This window comes from Diadema setosum, chromosome 10 (genome assembly GCF_964275005.1).
Source record: "Diadema setosum chromosome 10, eeDiaSeto1, whole genome shotgun sequence".
Classification (NCBI taxonomy): Eukaryota; Metazoa; Echinodermata; class Echinoidea; order Diadematoida; family Diadematidae; genus Diadema; species Diadema setosum.
This window is the reverse complement of record NC_092694.1, coordinates 12,785,271-12,809,038: the sequence shown is the minus strand read 5'-3', so window position 1 is coordinate 12,809,038 and position 23,768 is coordinate 12,785,271. Positions and strand designations below refer to the sequence as shown.

At 37.4% G+C, this 23,768-nt stretch overlaps 1 protein-coding gene across 1 annotated transcript; it reads right to left on the bottom strand.

The window, feature by feature from the left end:
* Positions 1-206: 206 nt before the first annotated feature.
* Positions 207-5,074, bottom strand: LOC140234339 (uncharacterized). Its single transcript, XM_072314398.1, has 4 exons — positions 4,800-5,074; positions 3,258-3,355; positions 1,719-2,051; positions 207-1,236 (listed from the first exon to the last, which is right to left on the bottom strand). The coding sequence occupies exons 2-4, from the start codon at positions 3,319-3,321 to the stop codon at positions 932-934; spliced, it is 702 nt and encodes a 233-aa protein (XP_072170499.1). The 5' UTR covers positions 3,322-3,355; positions 4,800-5,074; the 3' UTR covers positions 207-931.
* Positions 5,075-23,768: the final 18,694 nt, after the last annotated feature.

The window sequence follows — 23,768 nt, the reverse complement described above, 5'->3', positions numbered from 1 at the left end:
CATGCGGTATTTGGAAGGATATTTCCCGACAAATTCATTTCACACGCTCCTCGCTAGGTCTTGATTTCAAATTGTCACTAGAGAGATATGAAGTTTTCTCTTTTTGAAAGTTTTTTTTTTTCGCTCTATCAAGGCAAGATATTGAGTGTTAGATTATAAAACGTATATCAATACATCAATTAATCATGACAATTACATTGAGCTAGTTAACATGAACGTTAATGATCGTCATCAAATTTCATTGTTCTATTGTTTTCCGGGAGGATAACTAAAACTCTTCCATTGAAGAATAAGGATAAGGGCCTACAATTATATGAATAGGTGAAAATGTATCTAATGAAATGTTTTAATAAGGTAAATCTTCGCAATATCTCTTCGGCTTTAACATGATAATCTCCTGAAACGAGTCAACTGTGATTATTTTGAATAGCTATCTACTAAATCAAAATAACTCGCCGCTCGCGATTTCGTCACGACACATGATGTGGACTTCTTGTAACAGTATTATGAGCGCTCTGTACAACGCTTCATGTCCTCAGTTGCGATAAAACGATACATTACAAAGTATACGCAAGGGTCTACAAAAAGGTACGTGCACATATTGCAAATTTGCATCAATTATATCGACTCGACTTTTCTTAATCGATTGCCACGAGTATGATATGTGTAAACGTACAGTATAAACACTTGTTACAAGGTATTGTTAGTAGTATCTCTAGCTGAGTATGACCGGACTTGACGCAGGACCGTCTTGGGTCAATGTTCGTGGTACAAAACGCTCTGAAGCGGTTATACAACTGTATCATCTGACCTGTTTATGATCTTTTTAATCACGTTTGAACCACAGCTACTAGAGCTACGATATATAGAGCAGCGTCGCTCTCCACAACAAATACTCGATCATTTTGCGATCCCCGATGCTGTGACAATTTCAACTTAAGATATTCTCGCGGCTCTCGCCGTTGATCGGCACTTCCGACATCACTGCGAACTCTCCCCTCGACACGTCGTCATCGTTCTCGCTATCGTCCGGCGTTAGCGACTGGAACGGGGGAACGGACGAGTGCGACGTTGCTATCCAGGAGTCGACGACGACGTCAGAGGCGCGCTTGGTCTCCTGTGCCGCGGTGCGGCGGCTGTTGAGGTGGCGGTTGTAGAAGTAGAAGGGGACGGTGATGCCAATGATGATAACGACAGTGACGATTAAGATGATCATGACAGTCCACCATGGGAAATCTATTTGACAAAAAACACAGAAGATTTGTGTCAGATTATATCATGAAAATGGATGTGCTTGACGTGGAGTGGCGAATAAGATGGACATTTTAAAATAATCACAATCGGTCACCATTTCGCAAGAAAATATTCTTATAGGATAATCTTTATTATAAATCCTAATAGACAAGGTTTAGTTCACGTATATTGTTGACTTCAATGCTGAAAGAGAAATCTCATGTAGATAATGAAATACAAGAATGATTCATGTTCGAGACCTCATCCTTAAGAACATAAAACGGGGGAGGGGTTCTTTGTTTGTTAGGCAGGAAACCGAAAGGAAGGAGAAAGTATTTTTAACGGGCATCACTGATGTCGACTTTAATACAAATCCCGGGATCTCATCATAGTTAGTGCCGATGGATCTTCAGCCACATCGTAATACATACTATCCTCATAGCCTATGGTTGTCAATACGGAGAAGCTGGGGCTGGTATACTCACATCCCGCCGGTGAGGCCGAGCCGTCATCGCGCTGCAAGTCGTTGTCGTCGCTGTGCAGCGTGCGAAAATTGGTTGCCTCGGGAACGATCTCGTCTACCGGGTAGTGACCGTTGTCGTGTCCGACGCTCTCCATTCCGTCGATGGGGGCATCAGTGTTGTGGACGGGCGAAGCCATCTCCTCTCCCCCCGCTCGCTCGGTCGCGCCTGGATGCACCAGCCCGTCGAGTGAGGTGGTGGTCATCGATGACAAAACATTGACCGTGATCATTTCTGCCCCTTTCTGCTCAGTGACATCAGCAGCGGCGTTTCCCGGCGACGATAGGAGCGGTAGACCTGGAATCGAAACGCAATATCAGAGATCGATTGTCACATGTCGTTCAAGCCATTCCTATACTCGTTCCTCGAGGAGAGAATGATATAGTTCAGATACAATGCAAAATATGCTATGCTTGAAATTGAAATGAAATATCCCGTCAGGTTCTACGTAGTATTGTGTAAGCATACGTAAATCATGTAAATCTTCATATCGATGTGTATATCTGATGCCATATTCGTCAAATTTTGCTCCTTTTCTTTGTACCCGCATGAAACTCGAATGATAAGTTTTCACTGATAACGGTGAATGGCTAAGATAATAATCTTACCACTTTTACCATCATGTAGCCCTACTCCTAATATCACAAGCTACTACTTCTACTACTGCTTAGAATAATGATGATAACAGACAATTTTTCGCAAATATAACTTTCTTGTGTTCCACGTGATGGTCAAGATTATAAGAATTATCTGCGAATCTTAATATTTCTATTCTCATTTTGTAAGAATCAAGCTTTGTTTGTACAAAACTTCTCTCAACTCGTACAGAAAGATAAATCAGACAGACAGACTGACAGACGAGCACTCACACATACAACGGATATTAATGTTGTCAATGAAACATAATATATAATTAAATTGTAATTATGATGCATGCATTGTGAATCTTACGACAATTTCTTCCACATCATCGATTGCATTTCAAAGATCATGTTGTATGAAATACATTTGCTTAATTCTTCGTAATTCGGAAGACCTAGGTACGGGATGAAAACATACCTGCCGCTCTATATATAGGAGACGAGAAGGAGAGGGGTGAGAGATAGATAGATAGATAGATAGATAGATAGATAGATAGATAGAAAGAGGTATATATATATATATATATATATATATATATATATATATATACAAGTTGTATATGTAGAGAGATATATAGATAGATAAGATAGATAGATAAGATAGATAGATAAGATAGATAGATAGATAGATAGATAGATAGATAGATAGATAGATAGACAGAGGTAGAGAGATATATAGATAGATAGAGATAGATAGATAGATAGATAGATAGATAGATAGATAGACGAGGTAGAGAGATATGTAGATAGATAGATAGATAGACAGAGGTAGAGAGATAGATGGATAGATAGATAGACAGAAATAGATCAAGATATATAGATAATTATAGAGATATCATAGATATACAAACGATTCACTCACCATAGTTAACCGATATCACAGCGCAGAGAGAAAGTAATGATAGTACAGTTCGTAGCGTAGCCATGGCTGCTTCCGTTGAATTTTGTCTTCAAAAGCCCCTGCAAAAAAGCAAGTCAAAGGAGATATGATATACTAAGTATTCTCTTTGTCATGAAAATCTTATACATTTTCAAATTTTTGCTACGGTTTGGGAGCTGTTGCTAAAACATCTGTTACCACATTTTGAGGCAAATATAGTTCATCCTATAATGTGACAAAAATATAGTGTTTTAGATTCGTTGATTTATTTTCAATCTTCGTTTCGGTACTTTCCAATATACTCTGTATCACAGACCGACAGATGTTATGAGAGGCAAGGTGGTATACTTTTGGCAATTTGATGTTTTAGCGTTTAACGATCTTCGGCAGCAGTTCAGTAGGCGTTACCGAGACAACACATATTTTATCGTGGCACGGATTTGAAACACGTATGGGCATGTACAGTGTCAATGGATGGTGTAATGATGTTACAAAACAAACATTCTTTTTTTTTAAAACTAAAACAGGGACATTTCAGTCCTATTGTAAGGGCATTGTTCAAAGACGAGCCACGTGTACACATTGCAAACTCGTGCGAACCACTTGCAAATTCCACCTCTTCCCCCCCCCCCCCCCCCACCCTCCGATAATGGAGAACGTTAGGAAGAATTATGTCACTGACCAAACAGCTGAAAATCATATAAGGAGCTCTGTGAATATCCGCGGAAGTCCGGCTGGATGTCCGATCAACGGATATCCAGCCAAACGGATATCAAGCAGCCAAGCGCGCGATTAGTACGATAGGATGTATTGTCTTAAACTTTTGAGCCATCTTTTCCCGCGACCCCCCTCCGGTGTGCGGGAGAAACGCATATCACAGACATACGTCCTGTGTGCTTTGATCGCTTTACCATTGACAAGCACTTTGATGATCAACTGACATTTCCGGAGAAACCGGCGCAGGACAATATATATATATATATATATATATATATATATATATATATATATATATATATTTATATATATATAATGGCAAATTTATATATCTTTATTAAATGTTAAGTAAAATGTCGATAACGCAGTAAAAGTATAAAATAATGTTTATGAACAAAAACTTAGCACAAAAAGACAAAATCAATGACAATTACACCGTAATTATGCATATTCGTGTTTGTGTGTTAATTAAAAAGAATTTGTATCAAAATTCTTACCTAATATTGTTGTTTTAACAATTCGTCAAGATAAATATCAGATTGGGTCTTCTACGTGTACATAATTTACACAAATAGGTACTTTGAGTTGTTAAAGAAGATAAAATATGAAAAATATTAGAAGAATTTCTAAAGTAGTTACTATTGCTTTTGTTCTTCAGCGTGTTATGTCTCCTATGTTCTGTCAAATCATAGACCAGCATAGTGGCGCATAAAACAAGAGCACATAATACAGCATTTAAAGTGTTTTCGAGTAGATGCCTCCTCTCAAGATTTTTTTAATTGTTATTAAAAGGAGGAAATATTTTACCTTCAATATGTCCACTGACTCAAAATGAAGAAACAATCTAGAGTTGAATGCTAATAGGTCCACCGGAGAGTAGCTTGAGTTTGAAAACCTTGTAAATGCACCAATTTCTTTCACGAGGTTTTCACTAAGTGCTTCTGTGTTCAACTTAAACTTTCACCCGCGACAGCAAATTGCCCGGCACGCGTATAAGGTCCAAGACCGCTTTTCACGGAGCGCCCCGAAGAATTGCGTTGTCAGTATCAATGCGACGCTGATGGTATACGTGGACAGACCGAGTCCAGGATGGTCTTCGCTGCGCGGATCCCAATACCCAAATGAGACAGTGCTGGCTTGGATGGTCCCAAATCAAGCACGGAAAGTCAGCTCGCGCCCCACGTGGTTGGAGAGAAAACTTCCTTTCTTTCGTTTTTGGGGGAAGCTTTAAGTTCACCGCGGTACATTTTTTGCCCGTGACCTTAGCGGGTTACAGTGGCGACTTCCGCTCTCGATTGGTCGCCATGTAGGGTAATGCAGAAGCGGATGTACACTCTTGGAGCTGAATAGATCGATATCCTTGGATCTAGAGAGAGCGATAGAAAAAGAAAGAAAGAGCAGGAGATAGAAAGAGACAGACAGACATAGACAGATAGACAGACGGGAAAATGTGGCAGACAGAGAGAATCCAAGAGAGACGGGTTTGGGGGATAGAAAGAAAGTGAAAAAAACGGAACAACAGAAATGACAAACAACGCAATTATGAGAGAGCAAGTTGAGGCTGCCAACATAATTTTGGTTCACTTTCACTCAGAAGGGTTGATTTTTAGTCAGGATTTATCTATACTCCACCATTAAGGAAACTTTATTAAGTATATTTCTTTACGGTGCTTGCAAGCGATCGCTGAAATTACCCATCAAATGATTCGGCAATGACTGAGAAAGTGTCTTGCTGACAGAGGACATGGACCCCCCCCCCCCCCCCTCTTTCAGACTGCCAGAGGACTCGAACCCAGAATTGTCTTTACACTTTGGGTTACAATTTACAGCAGTAACAATACGAACTCAACAGCACCAACGGCAACCTAAAATGCCTCATCGACAACCTCAACAGCATCAACGACAACCCCAAATGCATCAACGGCAATATCAAGTGCACCATCGGCAAACTCAACAGCATCAGCGACAAACTCAACAGCATCAGCGGCAAACTCAACTGCATCAGCGACAAACTCAACAGCATCACCCGCAACCTCAACAGCCTCAGCGGCAACCTCAACAGCATCACCGGCAACCTCAACAGCATCAGCAGCAACCTCAACAGCATCAGCGGCAAACTCAACTGCATCAACGACAAACTCAACAGCATCAACAGCAAACTCAACTGCATCAACGGCAACCTCAACTGCATCAACGGCAACCTCAACAGCATCACCGGCAACCTCAACAGTGTCAGCAGCAACCTCAACAGCATCAGCGGCAAACTCAACTGCATCAACGACAAACTCAACAGCATCAACAGCAAACTCAACTGCATCAGCGACAAACTCAACAGCATCAGCGGCAACCTCAACAGCATCACCCGCAACCTCAACAGCATCAGCGGCAAACTCAACAGCATCACCGGCAACCTCAACAGTATCAGCAGCAACCTCAACAGCATCAGCGGCAAACTCAACAGCATCAGCGGCAAACTCAACAGCATCAGCGACAAATTCAACAGCATCACCCGCAACCTCAACAGCATCAGCGGCAAACTCAACTGCATCAACGACAAACTCAACAGCATCAACAGCAAACTCAACTGCATCAGCGACAAACTCAACAGCATCAGCGGCAACCTCAACAGCATCAGCGGCAAACTCAACAGCATCAGCGGCAACCTCAACAGTATCAGCAGCAACCTCAACAGCATCAGCGGCAAACTCAACAGCATCACCCGCAACCTCAACTGCACCATCGGCAAACTCAACAGCATCAGCGACAATCTCAACAGCGTCAGTGGCAAACTCAACTGCATCAACGGCAAACTCAACAGCATAAATGGCAACCTCGCCTGCTTCAACAGAGGTCAAGCGTTATGATAAGGATGTCCTGCAGTATTTCCACTAAGTCCACTAAATAATTAGGCGATCTGTGAAAGGTTGCGGATCACTTTCTCTCTTTTTTTCTACACATTCTTTATTTCTTTGTCTTTGTTTCATGATTTTTTGTAAAAAAAACTTGGGCAGAGTGCATATCTCTGAAAACTCGAGCTCCTAGCTCTTGAAACTTGCAGCACTTATGTAATCATGAGCTCAAGATGATGTTGATTTTTTTTTTTTTGCAAGTGATCGCTCAATGGTGATGTCATTATGACGTCATGTTCTAAAATCACATTTCTGACAGCTCGAGTTCCTAGCTTTTGAAACTTGCAGCACTTGTGTATCTTGAGCTCAAAATGCTGTTGATTTTTTTCCAAGTGATCGCTCAATGGTGACGTCATTATGACGTCATTTTTCTAAAATCACATTATTGCCTCCAGCTCCATTTCTAACATTTATTTACTAAAGAAAATTGACAGATGCATATTTCATGTAATAAGCTATATCTTTAGTATGGACAATTGCCCTGGGGCGTACGAGCGCGTCACAATTTTAAAATGCTCCAATCGAGCTAAAAATCCTTTAGTATCGGCTCCTACGTTTCAGACCATTTTGAGCATCAATTTTACATTTTCTTTTTTGCCAAATTTGAAGTCTATGTGACTTGATATGACGTCATACGGGCCTGTCCAAGTTGAAATTTTGTCAGTGCGTCAACGGCGATATACGATGCAAATATGCGGAAAATGCATTATTCGTTATGGATTATTATGTGTTAGGATGAACGATGACCCCCCACATTTTTATTATTTTTTTTTTACATATTCTGAATGTTGAGCTCAGACATTTTGCATACGTATATAGAACATGTTGATAGTTTCACGAAGTAACAACTTTTTGCTCAGATGCTATCTAATTGTTTGTGCAAAGATGGGCCAAAGGTCAAATATAATTCATTCTGTATATATCTTCGTTAGTATATTTTAGCATACTTACATAGTTATAGACAATATAAAAAGGATCATTTCATGTTTTTACTACACCATTTTGGCTGTGCAAAGTGGGGTCAAAGGTCAAATATATTTCATTCTGTGTCTTCGTTAGTATATTGTACGGTATCACCCCTATATTTTGCACACCTATCACTGCCTATAGACCATGTTACAGGGATCATTTTATTAAAAAAAGTACTACTTTTAGCTCAGACGCCATCGTGGCTGAGCAGATTAGGTTCAAAGTTCAGAAATACTTTATCCTGTATCTTTCAAAAAACATGTCATATCGCCCCCATTTTAGCAAACACAATTGACCACAATACATCCATCATTTTGCAAAATAACGACTCTTTGCTCAGACGACATCTTGGCTGTGCAATTCGGGTACCAATTATTTTAGACGAACACTTTCCTTTGTCTCTTGGTTTGTATACATGCCTTATCACCCCTATATTTTGCACACGCCCAAGTCATGTAGATGATGTTTATTACATGAATCATTTCATGACATACCGACTCCTTGAGTTGATATTGTATAACATCTTGACTACGTGAATATGGTCAGAGCTCAAAATATTCATGTCTTGACTGAAGGATTATAATATACCTAATTTGCCAGTCTTGGCATTATTGTCGGGTGTAGTTTGTATCTAGATTTTCTTCATTATAGGTACATGAAATTCTCAAGTTTGAATATCATGCATAAAATGACACCTGCTCGTCTTCATTTTGTATCGATGTGAAATAATGAACATTTTAGTCAATCCTTAGTATCTGCTTCCATGTATTCCACTATTGCATTCAAATATGATAATATTGTGGGCCTACGGAATAATTTTGTTATAAAAGTTCACTTTGCATTACAGTTATGTATATATACAACGAACATTTTGTATCGATGTGAAATGATGTACGTTTTAATCACCATTAATATCTGTTTCCATGTATTTCCACTGTAACATTCAAATATTTTAATATGATAGGCCTATACGGAATAATTTTGTTAAGTTGACTTTGTATAACATAATACGTGTGTATATATATATATATATATATATATATACATATATATATATATGTACATATATATATATATATATATGTAACATTGTGGTTTTTGCTAAAACAAAGAGAAAGAAAGATTTCTAAGAATGAAAAATTAAAACGAAAAGTAACATAAAAATACATTTTCTGGAAAATGAGTCACCCTGCGTCATTCAGGAAGTCCAATCCTTCCGGTCACATTCTCCACTTTTACTTGCCAAATTTGGGCATAATGTCCACTCTCTGCCCTCCTTGGGTCAAGCTATGACCTCATAGCCAGACATAGCCCTCCACCCAAACAAAGTGGCAGTAAAAGTGACGTAGAACTGTGCGTCGGTGGATTGGAATTTAAAGTTAAAATATATCTTTGGGAAGGGTCCTAAACCCAATAAATAGTGAAGTTTTCCTCTCCTCACTTCATATTGGAATCTTTGACAACGAAGAAGCAGCAAGATATTTTGAAGCAGAGCGAGTGATCGGGAGTCAGCTATCTTTGTCTCCGGCAGGGGTAAGTTATCTTCCTTGTCAAGCATAAACTGTGAAGTCTAGTTCGAGTCTAGTATGTTGTCCAGATAGTGTTAGGATTATCTATGAGCTGCTACTTGCGCTATAGATCAGTGATAACATTGTTGCTATTTCAAATAGAGTTGAAATAGGGATCCTCTGTTATGTTGAACAGAGTGATGCGAATGTGCATGGGCACATCATGAGATTTCATTGTCGTTCATATATATCTGACTTCTGAAATGTATGGCTCAAACCTGCCTCAGATTCAGATTGGTTGATATGACAATGTTTATCGGTTATCGAGCTCCTACATTATGTGAGTGGACGTTGAGTTAAGTTGAGTTGACAAATAGGAAGGACTTGTGAGAAAGCTGGTTAAAAGATAGACTTGACAATTTGAAGATGTATGTTCATTGCTGCTTTCACAACATCTTGATTGATGACATTGTGTGTGTGACGACATTGTGGAGTAAACACTCGTGAATGTAATGCTCTAGTCATATTGGAGTATGCACTGGCTAGGAACCCCCCCCCCCCCCCTCTCTCTCTCTCTCTCTCTCTCTCTCCTTCTTCTCCTTCTTCTTTATTCTTCCTCTAATTCCTTTCCCTATTTCCATATCTTGCCTATTGAAGATGATAGGAGTGTTTAACGGTATAAGGCCCAGTATTGAATGTATACTGATGGTTCTTTGAGCAAACAGAATCTTGCTTTATTGTGTCGAGTTGCATAAGAGAATATTTGGATATCAATATCTATACTTTGAAGTTTGATTCATGTTGATTCTTTGATGTCTGTTAATTACATTTTTGCTAATCATTCTGCTTTAGATGCATTATTCTGATATATGTGACTACTTGCCCAGTTAGTGAGACATCTATGAATTCGAGAGCAGCGTAGAACAATTCATTCGAGCAAGAAACACTGTGACGTCAAAATTCTAGAAAACAGAGCAAATTCACTTTAACCTAGTGAGCGGACTGCGGACCTAAGGTCATTCAATCCTCTCTGGTCAGTGAGAGAGCATTCTTGACACATTTACGACCTAGGAGCTTTCACATGGGAACACTCTTGTTATAGAACAGTAGAGCTACAATTAAGCCAATATAAACGCTTTCACATTGGAATCTGTGCCAGTATTTCTGACATAAACTTAAGTCTGTATAGAGAAACCTAATGCGAATTAGAGACTTGCAACTGAAAATATGTACTTATAATGGAATAGCTATAATCATGCAGTTGAAACGATTACTCAATGAGCATAGCATGAATTATCAGAATTAACCATTCACTGTGAAATGTCAATTATCAATGACTATGTGCCAATTACAAGTTGCAGTAATTATACTATAACTAGGCTAATGAATGTCGATACAGAATGCATAACGATGCAATGATGCAATAAAGCATCACGAATAAGAGTGAACACAACTGAATTAAGACTGTGTATGCTATATTAATGTCAAATATTCATTCATGTATTCAATGACAATACAAATGTACTCATTATCCCTTGTACATAATGTTTACATCTTTCAGGGTTTGGGTTCAGTTTGATGATCAGAACCTGCGAATAATAAAGAACACCCGTAACCAACATAGCGAGTCCCGGCTCCATTTGTTGTCGTTACATATATATATATATATACATATATATATATATGTACATATATATATATATATATACATATATATATATATATATATATATATATATATATATATGTACATATATATATATACAACCAACTAACAAACACGAACGGAGCTAGCACCTAAGGTGTTGGAATTAGAACATTAGAACTAAGTACAACGCTGCCAATTTTATATTCATTAAATATACAACAGAATAAAGAAATCACTTTTTATTGTTGGAGACTGCACTGTTAACCATCGATTACAAAATCTATCCTGACCTACCCTGCAGGGTCAAAAGAACTTTTTTTAATGTTGTTATCGAATAGTAAACAAACAATATAGCGATACAAGTGGATATAGAAAAGGAAATACAGAAACATGTACAACAGTGCTGTATGTTTTATAGCGTCTGGTCAAATTAAATCTGAAACACAAACTTTTAAAATGTAAGCCTATCTTACCATTTTCAGAAGCTATGAAATGTTCTGATTAGGGATTACTTCATGCGAATGAAATACATCAAGAGGTCAAAAGAGAGTTTTACGTTTTGAAATTTACATCTATAGATGTAGAAACTGGTAAACAGTTGGTAAAAATTAATATATATTAAAGTTTCGCCTTGATCACTACAGCCAAACAGCCTTTCCAATATTGTAAAGATTACAGTTCTTTTAAGTTCTGGCACTATACCGCACTGATGACTGCACAGACAGAGTAGGAAAGTGGAAAGAGTGGGAGAGTTTGAGTTGATTAGATTTAGTAATGAAGTCATTGCCAAATTTAGATTCGTCCAAAAATAGTTTTCATTGGATTATGAAAGATCGCCTGGTTATAGAGTATAACAATGTGTACGTACAAATAAAGTGATTTTTTGAGTAGAAATTCAAGCTTTACTACTTCATTGTCTGTATGTTTTTCAAATTCATGATTTTCTTCCGTCGAGATGTTTTCATTGCAACTGATTGACAAATTGCCCTACATCGACGTAAATAAACACTGATCAATTCAGTGCTTATTTACGTCGATGTAGGGCAATTTGTCAATCAGCTGCACTGTATATTTTTGTTCATGATGATATATAGCTCAATAAAATAATGTGATTGCTTTCTGTAAGATTCACCACTTCCGTGTCTGTCGTTTTTATGTTATTTCAATGTCCAGTGTAATCTTTGTTCATTGGTATCTCAATCCATACACGCAATGGAAGAAGAGGGACGTTATTTTGGAATGACTAATAGAAGACTATCCGCACAGATTTTGTAAATGTTGAAAGGAAATGGGTACAAACTACAAAAAAAAAATACAAAACGCAGAATAAGTCTGACTGTATTACGTGGAATCAATGAGCAACGGCATCTGACTAATAAGATTATCAGATCGATTGACCATTGCCCAAACTTGGGCAATAGCCATCTTTATAGGTAATGTGTTAAGCCGTAGGCAAAATTGCTTGATCATCACCCCGTTCCAGAGAATGAAGCTATTATGATCTCATGACGCAATGGCGTGGTGACAGGAAATCTATGTTGCCCAATATCAGAAAGTGTTACGGTGCTGAAGCTTTAAGACTTCGATGGAGAATGCTAATGAAGCACCAACTTCTTTTTCCTGTTTCTTCATAAATAACTCATATACCGTATGCCCCCCCCCCCAAAAAAAAAAAATACAATGGAACCCTCCACAACGATAACTTTAAAACGGTGTATTAATCAAAACACAATTTCAGGGTATGCAACCTAACTTATAATTCACATCTAACAGAAAACCCCATCCGATTCACTTCAGTGGTCAGAAAAAAAGTAGAGCATATCGGGGAATCCCTTCCCTCCAAGCACTGTCCATTGCGTTCAGCATATTATGCAATTCCAAGAGCATCCAAGTGCAAAACTTGGACGAATCAGACCCATGACTTGCTTTACAATGATCCAACCTCCTCTGTGACCACTTAACCAAATTGAATTGGGGTTTTCTGCAAAATAGAGCTAAGACGTAACATTTAAAGACCATAAAATACCATTCCGACAGATTAATAGCATTGTTAGTTATCAATGCGAATATTCGATTGCATATTTTTGGGGGACATGCTGTATTGGTTTCATCTCCATTTTTTCGAGTCGACCATGTTACAGTGTCGCTCATAATGCCTATATGGGGGAAAAGCAAGTAAACCTTAAACATTATTAAGATTCATGTGCCTAATCCCCTCTACTCATTCATGGTGCTATACTGCTACAGGACCTTCGTATTGCGACTGAATTCCCCTATTACTAATTTGCATTAAAGCTATTGCAACATCACGACACCGTTCAGATCCACATTAAAACAAACAGATCTCCCGGCAAGATTAATATCAATAACTCTTTTCTGAATATAATGGGTCATTCTGTTGTGTTTTGGTTTGTTTTGTAAGGGTATTTCGTGATTAATTTCGGAAGGAAGCACAAGTCGACGTCTTTGTCTTAACATTCTCTGTTTTACAATGAAGTTCTCTCTTGGAATTCCGACTAAGATTGAAAGAATTGTCCCAAAATCTCTTAGTTGCCCCACCTCTTCCTACGAAAATATACTAAGAAAATGATTGACGGAAAGTGTGTACAAAATCAAATTAGATTTTTTCCTGGCATCGAGCATATTATTATGTTAATCCAGTCATAACCGGAATACAGTGGTACTTATCCGATTTAGTTCAAAATTGACGAGATTGGCTCTGATATATCACTATTGTTATATTGAGGTCTATATTCTCATTAATGATGTTGAAATTAGTGAAGCCACACCCTAATGAAAATATCGCCTTCATACAAAGCGAAAGGCAATCTGACAAAAGATATACAGTGCATTGCGGACAAGAGATGAAGCATATCACACCGGTTTTATGTCGCATAGGAAAACATTAGATACACCGCAAATTGTCATCTGATCCGTACGTCGCGTGCGTATGCCTATAATGTTGCAATAATTGCTGTCAACGCTTATGCAATGTTTACCCGGGTTTTCTCGGGTTTATTTGGGCTCTGTCATTTCGGAAGCCATATTTTGCACTGAACTACAAGAGGTTACATGCATTAAAACCTATGATTACTATATGACATGTAATCATACTTGAATGTTGCTTCTCTGAGCCTTATTCTTTGTTCTACTAGTATGTTTTTCTTCAGATCTCTCTACACGAGTTTTATAAACTTTGTCCTTGTCCATGCTCCGTTTGAAACTAGAACGACTGAATTTTAAACTGAAATGGCTGCTGTTTAACTGAAACTTTCTTCTTCTATCGTCTGCGTGGCAGAGTTTGCAGATTTCCTGAAAAGATCCACAGTAACCGTGATCACTGCTAGAACCCTTCTTTATATACTCACCATAAAACGAAGTAGCTGCCTATCCTTTGCTAGCTTTTTTCCTGAAAAATGAGACGCACATATGCTCCGAGGATCGACTAGTTTCTATGTTTTGTTGTTGTTGTTGCTTTCCGTAGGGCTGTGAGACACCCCCCCCAAAAAAAAAAAAAAAAAAAAAAAATCATCATAAGATTTCTTTTCCCAATTTTATTATTATTTTTATTAATAACGTGTGGTTCTTTAATCTTCAATAACTAATTGAAGTTATGATGCCCTGTTCTGGTCTTTCACAAAATCTCATGAGAATACTATTGTTTTGGAACTTACCCTTTCCAAACTTTAAATATCTATCATATTCATTAGCTATATAGTTCTTATATTCTCCCTTCATTTTGTGTGAAGTATATTGTACTGTGTTCAAGGGGTGGTATAGTTTTGGTTGAGATGAGACTTCAGGTTTCCAATTTTTTTGTGAGATTATAAGAAATATAATATTATGAAAGAGATATAAAAAAGGAACACAGTAAAAGAAGATGGTCCTAATAAAAGATGGACCCCTTTTTTCAGCCATTTCAAAACTAATCATCATCAAATAAAACCCTGAATTCCTCTTAGAATTGTACGATTTTTGATATTTCATAAGTACTGAAATCTGAATCCATCTTAACAAAAACTATACTATCCCATTAAAGTCAAAGTCACCAACACCCTAATACATAATAAGGTATATAAAAGACAAAACACAAAAAGACCAAACGGTAGTACACCTAAGATAGAGACGGATAAGATGTCGATTGTGAATAGCAAAATTCACCAAATCTTTACAAATAAAGAAGATCTACAAAAGTCTGCCAATTTGGGACAAAATATAACCTACCATCATTCAAAATGGTTTCTCAATTTCAGGATCAGTTTATAAATTTATCGTTTAAGAAGCTTTGATGTAATCCTGCAACTGAAATAGATAATGAATTACTGTAGACTACTGATGGAGGGGCGCATGTTACTTGAACGACATTTTTCTTTTTTACTCCATACCTTTTATGAAACATTAACAATTATAGGTAAATGAATATGTGTATAAATATATATGTATATATCTATATATACCATTTATATAATTATTCATTTATATATTTATATATTTATAGATTTATAGATTTATACATTTATATATTCATACATTTGTATATTCATATATTTATATATTTATACATTTATATGTTTATACATTTATACATTTATATATTTATACATTTATACATTTATATATTTATATATTTATATATTTATATATTCATATATTCATATATTCATATATATTGGTAAAAGGATACACAACTATAAAGTGGATTCTGGGACTTGATCAGTTAAGCCCCTAACCGGAAATTGAGAAATCATAAACGCCTGGCAGTGTATCTATGACAAATAAGCCCCGCCCACTCTCATCTGCTCCATCAGGTTACAGAATGTAGTCGAAGCAGTGTCCGGTTGGGAAACAGTCGTCCGGTCTTGTGGTCTAGAAAAGGGCGGTTAAGGTTAAAGTCAACGTTACATGCACTACTCTTAATAATCGAGAGTTCACTGTGTAAGAGAGAGGGAAGGAAAGTGCCATAGCACTATAACCAAAACAACAACATCAACAATAACAAAAAGCTTCAAACTGATAAGAAAAGAGATATATGGAGCCCATGCACTGTAACCCCCCTTATGTATCATCCAGTTGTTTTTTATTTTACTTATTTTACCTAACACAAAAGTTCATCAAAGGAAGATATAAAAAGAATGTATCATCTTTCTACTGACAGCGCTATTTTGATCATTTTCAGAGAATATCGTGACGGCGAATTACAAAGTGTTTTTGCGTCAAAGAGAGAGAGAGAGAGAAAAAAAAATAGGTATTTAGCCTTGTTATCTTCCTCATTCATTCATTCCTTTATTTTTCAATCTTCAACAAAAACATGAAAATGGATTCATATAAGAACATCAGAAATGACAAAGAACGAAATGTAATAAAGCTCACAATTAACAAGAAATGTAAGCATTTCATAAGTTTGATAGTGTCTTTCAATCATGAGATCATTGTTTTCTTGACAAACTTTCACGAAATTTCTTTCTACTTTTTATCATGAAAGCCGCACAGAAAAATGAAAGTAGAACTTACCATGCAATAGCGTGCAGATTGCAGACGACTAAACCATGTTGGCAATCAAATGCGACTTTGTATGAAAACTATAACTTATACCTTTGTACACATAATACGTCTACATAATTCGTCTCCTAATCTTCACACAACTTGTATTGTCAAGTAAGCTAATGGAACCAAGCAAACCGCATCATTCACGCCTAACCACTTCTTTCAAATCTTTCAAATATTCAAAACAATCAATCTTAATCTTTAAAAACAAGCACTGATACAATTTTGTCAATACAACTATTTTTTTTTAATTATAGAAGCGCATTTATCATGACAGATTGTATGTCAATTTCTCAACTTCTTATTACCGTTAAGTAATGCCACGTCTACATCCACAACAACAACAAAAACACGCACACATAACAATGAAATTTATTCAAATTCAAATTCAAATTAAAACTTTATTTTCACTTTTTTTTAACAGCATTTACGCTACGTGGTATTTGCAAGTAATTTCAAAATTAATAGGATAGAGATAGTTTACATTTAACTATTCTTTTCATTTCATTGTCTTGAAATTTACTTTAAGGCGACCGACTCCAAACTAACATCCCTATACATTATGATCCCATTTATATTATTTTTTTTTCTCAGCCTAGCCATATTCTCTTGTGAAGTTTGTTGCATGTAGACAATCTAAGATAATAGTCTATAAAGACCAGCTGGATTGTTCTTAATCTAGTCTACGCTATACGTTTTTATAGGAGATTCTCATGAGAGATGAGAGAAAAAAATCATTCTTTGTCTGTCTATCATTTCCCACCAGTCTCCTTCTGTGACACTATTATGTCAGGTCTTCGCTATTGTGTTCTGTTTGACAATATGGCAGACCGATTGTGACAGTTCCGAATGAAAGTTCAATGACCGAACCTTTTGACTGACTGGCATTACGACCGTCAAGAGAATACCATCTGGGCCCCGTTGCAAGAAAGTTGCAATCAATTGCAAATAATTGCTAATTTTGAAACAACCATTCTGACTGGCTCAGGGTCTGCCCTATTAAGAAGACATGCATGCAACAATGATTTTGATTGGCCAGTGACAATCAGTTGCAAGTTGCGTTTAAACGCAAAGTTTCTAGCAAGGTATGGTTCACTGTGTCACGTATACTATACGGTGCATTTCACTTTGCCCAAAATGGGCGCTAATTTGGGCACACATTTAGGGTGTCGTCTGTATTGATTCTGTGACCATTGAAATACCTGACATTAGTTTTTTTCCGTCAACTCTGATTGGTATTCCTGCTTACATTATATCCTCATTATGATTTGAACACCATGTGAGGCCTGCTGATGACGTAGTTCCTGGTTTTGTCAAGCAAGGTAAAAGAGCAATTGACAGTAGATGTCTTTAAAAGTCCAAAAGAACAAACGGTAATGAATGCACAACCTTGGCAGAGATTTATGTGATATGTGTGCTCGTTTTACTTTTAAGTACAACTCTATACCATGTTCAAGATGGATTTCGTATAAATAGAGTCAGGTCAAATATAAATAGACAGTTATGATGATTTCAACAGAATCGGAGCTACCATAAAAGAATGTGGAATTACAAAGTTTGTTTTGTTTTGATTATGTTATATTTTATGAAAAATGAAAATAAGTTTGAATTTAGATTTGATTTTTTTTTTCATTCTTTCATTGAAAAGTGACAATGGTTATCTATGTCATGAAACTAAAAAAAAAAAATGATTTTGCATTTTCCGCATCAATTCACTGTAGCCTCATTTACAGCACATAAAAGGTATCATTTTTTTTTTGGGGGGGGGGGGCAGAAATACTACACTACAGAGTACAGACCCAAAACGGGATTCTCATCATATATTTGTGCACAAAACAGCGAGAGTGTAAGTTGTGAGGGGATGACATCAGGGTCCCTTTTGAGTCGTATTTGTGATTGGAGAAATGATAATAATACAACACTAATAGGTGAAAATAGGAACCCCTATATGACACTATAAACCTCCTCCACTTTCTTATTTTAGGTTCGATCTTTTGCTCATAATTTTCTCTGATTCACTTAAGTCAACTTGAACAAAGAGTGGTCTCGAACTTTAAGTACAATTTTTTATTTTAACCCTTTGTGTGATTCAAGCGCCGAATTGCGTAGAAAACGTCATGTTATTGTTTACGCTGTTCAAGGCCCATGGAACAGAAAGGGTTAAATATGATTATGCAGTGCCCTGTTTAGCACTTCAGTAAACTTGAGTCAAATATATTCATGCTCAATTAATCATCATCGGATAGGATAAGAGTCATCACAACCAAAAGGAATATAAATAGCTTTTTCCTTGTATCATTAATAGAAATTAGAACTTTAACAATACGGAGCGTGCACTTTTGGCACTTTCTGGACTTTAGATTCGCGTCAAATCTATATTGCGACTTTGTCGCCAGATCGGAAAGAAAAAAGGAATGCCATTATAACCAAAAGAGACAGTCGTTTCCTCGAATAATATAAGTTTAGAAAAAACAAAAGGGGTTTGTAAGCCTTGTGGTCTAGACTCTAGACAGTGCTGTATCGGCTTGTTTAAATTTCCTTTGAGGACAGAGACTCGGCAATAAAGACGCATATTTCACTTCTCATTTCATTCCGAAAGGGTAAAAGGAGATAACATTATGATAAATATCTTCTCCAGTTGTGTACATTTTATTTGCTACTTAACTATTACTTTACTATACTACTACTGCTGCTACTACTACTACTACTACTACTACTACTACTACTACTACTACTACTATAATAATAATAATAATAATACATACAATTTCTATAGCGCCGTTCTCCACTTTGATTAAATGCTCAAGGCGCTTTATAATAGCTACATCAAAGCAAACAGATTGAAAATACAAGTACATCACAGTAATAGAAGAAGATGAAGAAGCAGAAAAAAAAGACATGAAAGTCTGTCTTCAAAAGACACTGGTCTTCAAAATGCACTGCTAAACAGATAGGATTTTAAATTACTCCTGAAAGATGTACAGAGCTTGAGTCTTTCAGCTCACGAGGAAGTGAATTCCACAGTGTTGGTCCAGCGTGAGCGAAAGCACGTTCCCCCAAGATTTCCTAGAAAACGGAATATGTAAGAGACCTGAAGTTGAGGATCGAAGAGTTCGTGAAGGTTGGTATTGACGAAACAAACAAACATTGTAATCAGGAGCTGTTCCCTCAATAACATGATAAACCAAAAGAAGTATCTTAAACCGAATTCGCTCCTGTACAGGCAACCAATGAAGACTCTTCATTCAATGACGACTCTGTACTCTCCTGTACAGGCAACCAATGAAGACTCTACTACTACTACTACTTCTACTATCGGCATCATCATTATCATTTCTAGTATCAATACTGCTGTCATTATCCCCATAATCACCATTATTGTAATATTCTCATACAATATTTTATTATCTAATGGTTAGTCTTGCTACATTATGCAAAGTTCAAACCTATCAACAATGCCACAACAAGATGTCTGGTTTAGAAAGTTTATTGAAAAGTTCCAGCTTATGTATAAGATACTATCCTATAGATGCGTATAACCGTGTAAAAAAATTGTCATGGTTAAGGTATATTTATGTAATTGTTTGAAGCAGTATAAAAGGAAAGAGTATAGGAATGATTCGACAATATTAGTGTAAAAATATCTCCATGCTGTTGCACTTGAATTCAAATTTCGTGCGGTGGAATTAGCGAATATCAAAAGTGATCTCAGCAAAAACAACTGTCGCCATGCCAACCACGAAGTGTCACTTTGCTGTCATTTCAAAAGTAAGCATTAGTTATAACCCTTTCTTTTCTATACCATATGCTTCTGTTCATCATTATCCGTCACCACCTTCCATGGATGACTCTTACACTACAACACAAGATATATTTTTCTAAGTATTTTATCCAAACATACATCTATATCCTTTCAACAGTTGTCATCCACCTCTGCTGATCTCTGTAAGTATTGATAGAAACATTCTTTACTTTAGATATCTAAGGACGTAGGAGTGTTTCAACCACTGCTGCCAGATAACGGATCAAAGTTAATGCCATAGAGTGAGATCGTGGGCAAAGTTACGCACCCCTAGTATGGCAACATAGGGTTGGACACAATGCAGAATATAGACACAGTAATACCAGTGCGATATTCATGTTCTATGGATTCATGCCTTTAAAAGTCGTTCCGGCCGTATATAGCAGAGACACTGTTATTTTCATAAAATATAATGAAAATGATAAAGGAGACATTCCTTTACAATATCTACATAGTAAAATAGAGTGCATCTACAAAGACAATCCAGTGGGAGGTTTTCAAATAACTGTCTACCCCATATTATGGCAACATTATGGACAGATGCTTGATAAAACAATACCGCTCTCGATTTCTCTGACCGAATAAGAAATCACAATGCTAGCTGATCAAAAAAGACGGAGTCTAGCAGAATTCCATCATTCTATAAGCGAATAAGACGGGAAAATCGTATTCTAATGATCAATTGATAGCAATAAAGCCTGTAGTGAGCCATGCAATCGATTTATGCTGGAATCGATTAGCCTGACACATAGTATGGGGTACGTATCTGATGGATATTTTTAATCGTTTAATAGATGTTTCAATCAGTCGACCACAATCTCAATTCCATTGACAGTGGAAATTGAGAGGCGGGATATCCTGTTCAAAGATGAGAGAACCCAGATCGCCGCGTAAAGTGGAGCTTTTCCCGCATCCAAATAAGGAATTAATATTTTGCGTGGTCATGTGATTCATTAAGATTACAGACGAGGTGTGGTGGAGACCGTTTGATGCGGTAAAAAGATGTTCGCGGGATTATCTTAAAGGTAAATGAAACCCATGGGCCTATATGTGAATTGAGGGAATGCAGCAGTATTAATAGAACACATCAGTGAAGTTTGAGGATAGTTAGGAATTTTGAAAGTTTTTGTGCCGCCATCGCTGGATGAGAAGACTACAGCAATTCGTGACGTCACGGCAGAACAACGATATAAAGAAAATATGTAAAGAGAAATCCACAAAATGTATTCTTTTATGAAAAATACACATTCCTTTGACTTGTTACTTGTATACATACTGTTGAGGGTAATTAACATTAATCCCCCTGCTTTCTGAAAGAGGCTAGTCAATTGCACATTTGTTAATATGCTAAAAGAAAAAAGAAAAAAGGGGGAATTCTCTTTATATTTTCTTATTGTTATTCTCCAGTGTGTCACGAAGTATGTTGGTTTTTCATCCAGCGATGGTGGCCCCGAAACTCTAGAAATTTATAATTTTGGAACGGGTTATCTGATTTTCCTCAAACTTCACTGCTGTGTTCTACTAATTATTTTGTTGCATGTATACTTTGGGGAACCTTCCCCTTTAAGCAAAATTTTGCTCGGAATTCGGACATGGGAAGTGGTACCGTTCAGCACCGTACTCGCACTGCGGTGACATGACCGAGATTATTACAGGATATGGGTTTTCTTCCCTCTCAAATTCGGCGAAGGGACATCAGAATATACGAGGTCTCTAAACCTGTTTAACACATTCACTTCTTCTTCTTCTTCTTTCATTACTTCGATCGTAAAGCGCCGCCCAGTGGAAAGGATATAGGCCTCCTGCTGCGTTTACACCATGTTCCCGGCGGCCACGGCAGCTCCGTGTGCCCGAAACGTATAGTGCGCCTTGGGTAGATGGGATATTCTCTTGGTTCCCCCTTTGTATTCTAGTCTTGTTCGTTCCAGTCCTCGCCCCGGCGAACATTTTAGCTATTAGACGCTGTTCTCATGGCGTCTGGTCAGGCTAGACTATCAATATTTGGCTCCGCGTTCCGCTACGGACCACCTCCAAGTTTTGTTACGCCCTAAAGTGCGTTGTTTTTGTTGCGTTCACCCCGCTTTAAGTATATTACGGCAAACAAGGTTCCTCATTAACAACGGGACTACCGTGGCATTTTTTTTGACAGTTTAAATATCTGACACGGCATCCACGGCAATCACGGCCTGTCACGTTTGCCCATCCCGTCTCACCGCGTTGTCTCACGTCCACCCCGTTTTGTCCACGGTGGCTTGAAACGTGACTGCCGTGGCCGCCGGGAACATGGTGTAAACGCAGTTATTAAAAGATAAATCATTGAAAGATCATCATATTTTCCTTCCTTCCTGACTGTCTGTCTGTCTGTGTGTGTCTTTGTGTCTGTCTGTTCAGCTTTCTGTGTCCGCACCACCAGTAACCACTAAACCATGAGGATGTCGAAATGTTGGATTAGCTGTGCATGCTTCTCAAACTCTCCGCACTTTTGATTACAAATCAGTTTCAAAGTAATTACAACGACAACGTCAACAAGCAGACAAGAATGAGCAAACTCAGCGGCACAGAATGAAAGAAGTTTCATGAAAAGCGGACATGAAATCAGAAAGTTGTATAGATTTTAAAAGCTTGGTATTTATTTATTGAAGTATACGATAAAAAAAGTAACCTTCCCAACCATATTATGCAAAGCAAAGATCGGAACGTAGCCATTAATCACCATCAAGTCTAGTACTGATTTGTGCACAGTAATACCATTATACTCATGATTTTGGTTGAATATTCAGCACCAGCAAACCCCATATAGTCTCATGTTGATTTGATTTGCTTATTTGTTTGTTTGTTTGCTTGTCTTTCTTTCTTTGAAAAACAATGAGAGACTCGTGAGGCTATATTATGGCCATCGTCATTTCATCAGATTGATTTGCATATTATAATGTGGTTACTTCAGTCCTCCTTGGGAATTCAGTTTGCGTGCATTACAATGTTTTCACGAGCCATGTGGAACTCACGCATCTATACGCCAGGTCTCTGTACAATATCGGTTGCTCAACTTAACTCTGTTATTACAGGCAACTCGAACGCCGTGTTTGATTGCACTTTGTAGTTATTTCATTGCACGTGAAGAGAGCTGATTTTGACGTGAAATGTCTCGGCTATCAGAGGGGGCCTTATAAGCGAGTTTAAACAAGTTCTCTTCCTCAACACGGATCCTTCTAGTTGCGACTTGTTCAAGCTTAATATGATACACACAATACATACGTAGTATATACACACACAAGCACACATGAGATCTCCCTCCTCTCTCCCTCTTTCCCTCTCTATTATTTTATTTTGTTAGTTTGTTATATACTGTATATTATAATTATATGTACAATGTATGCTGTTGCTTTTTTCTTCTTT

Bases quoted from the DNA above. Each gene is read 5' to 3' on its own strand.
- LOC140234339 (XM_072314398.1), bottom strand. From the start codon at position 3,321: ATGGCTACGCTACGAACTGTACTATCATTACTTTCTCTCTGCGCTGTG. The intron at 2,052-3,257 runs GTGAGTGAATCG...TTTCGATTCCAG, and splicing joins TGTGATATCGGTTAACTATG to GTCTACCGCTCCTATCGTCG. The intron at 1,237-1,718 runs GTGAGTATACCA...TTTGTCAAATAG, and splicing joins CTCGGCCTCACCGGCGGGAT to ATTTCCCATGGTGGACTGTC.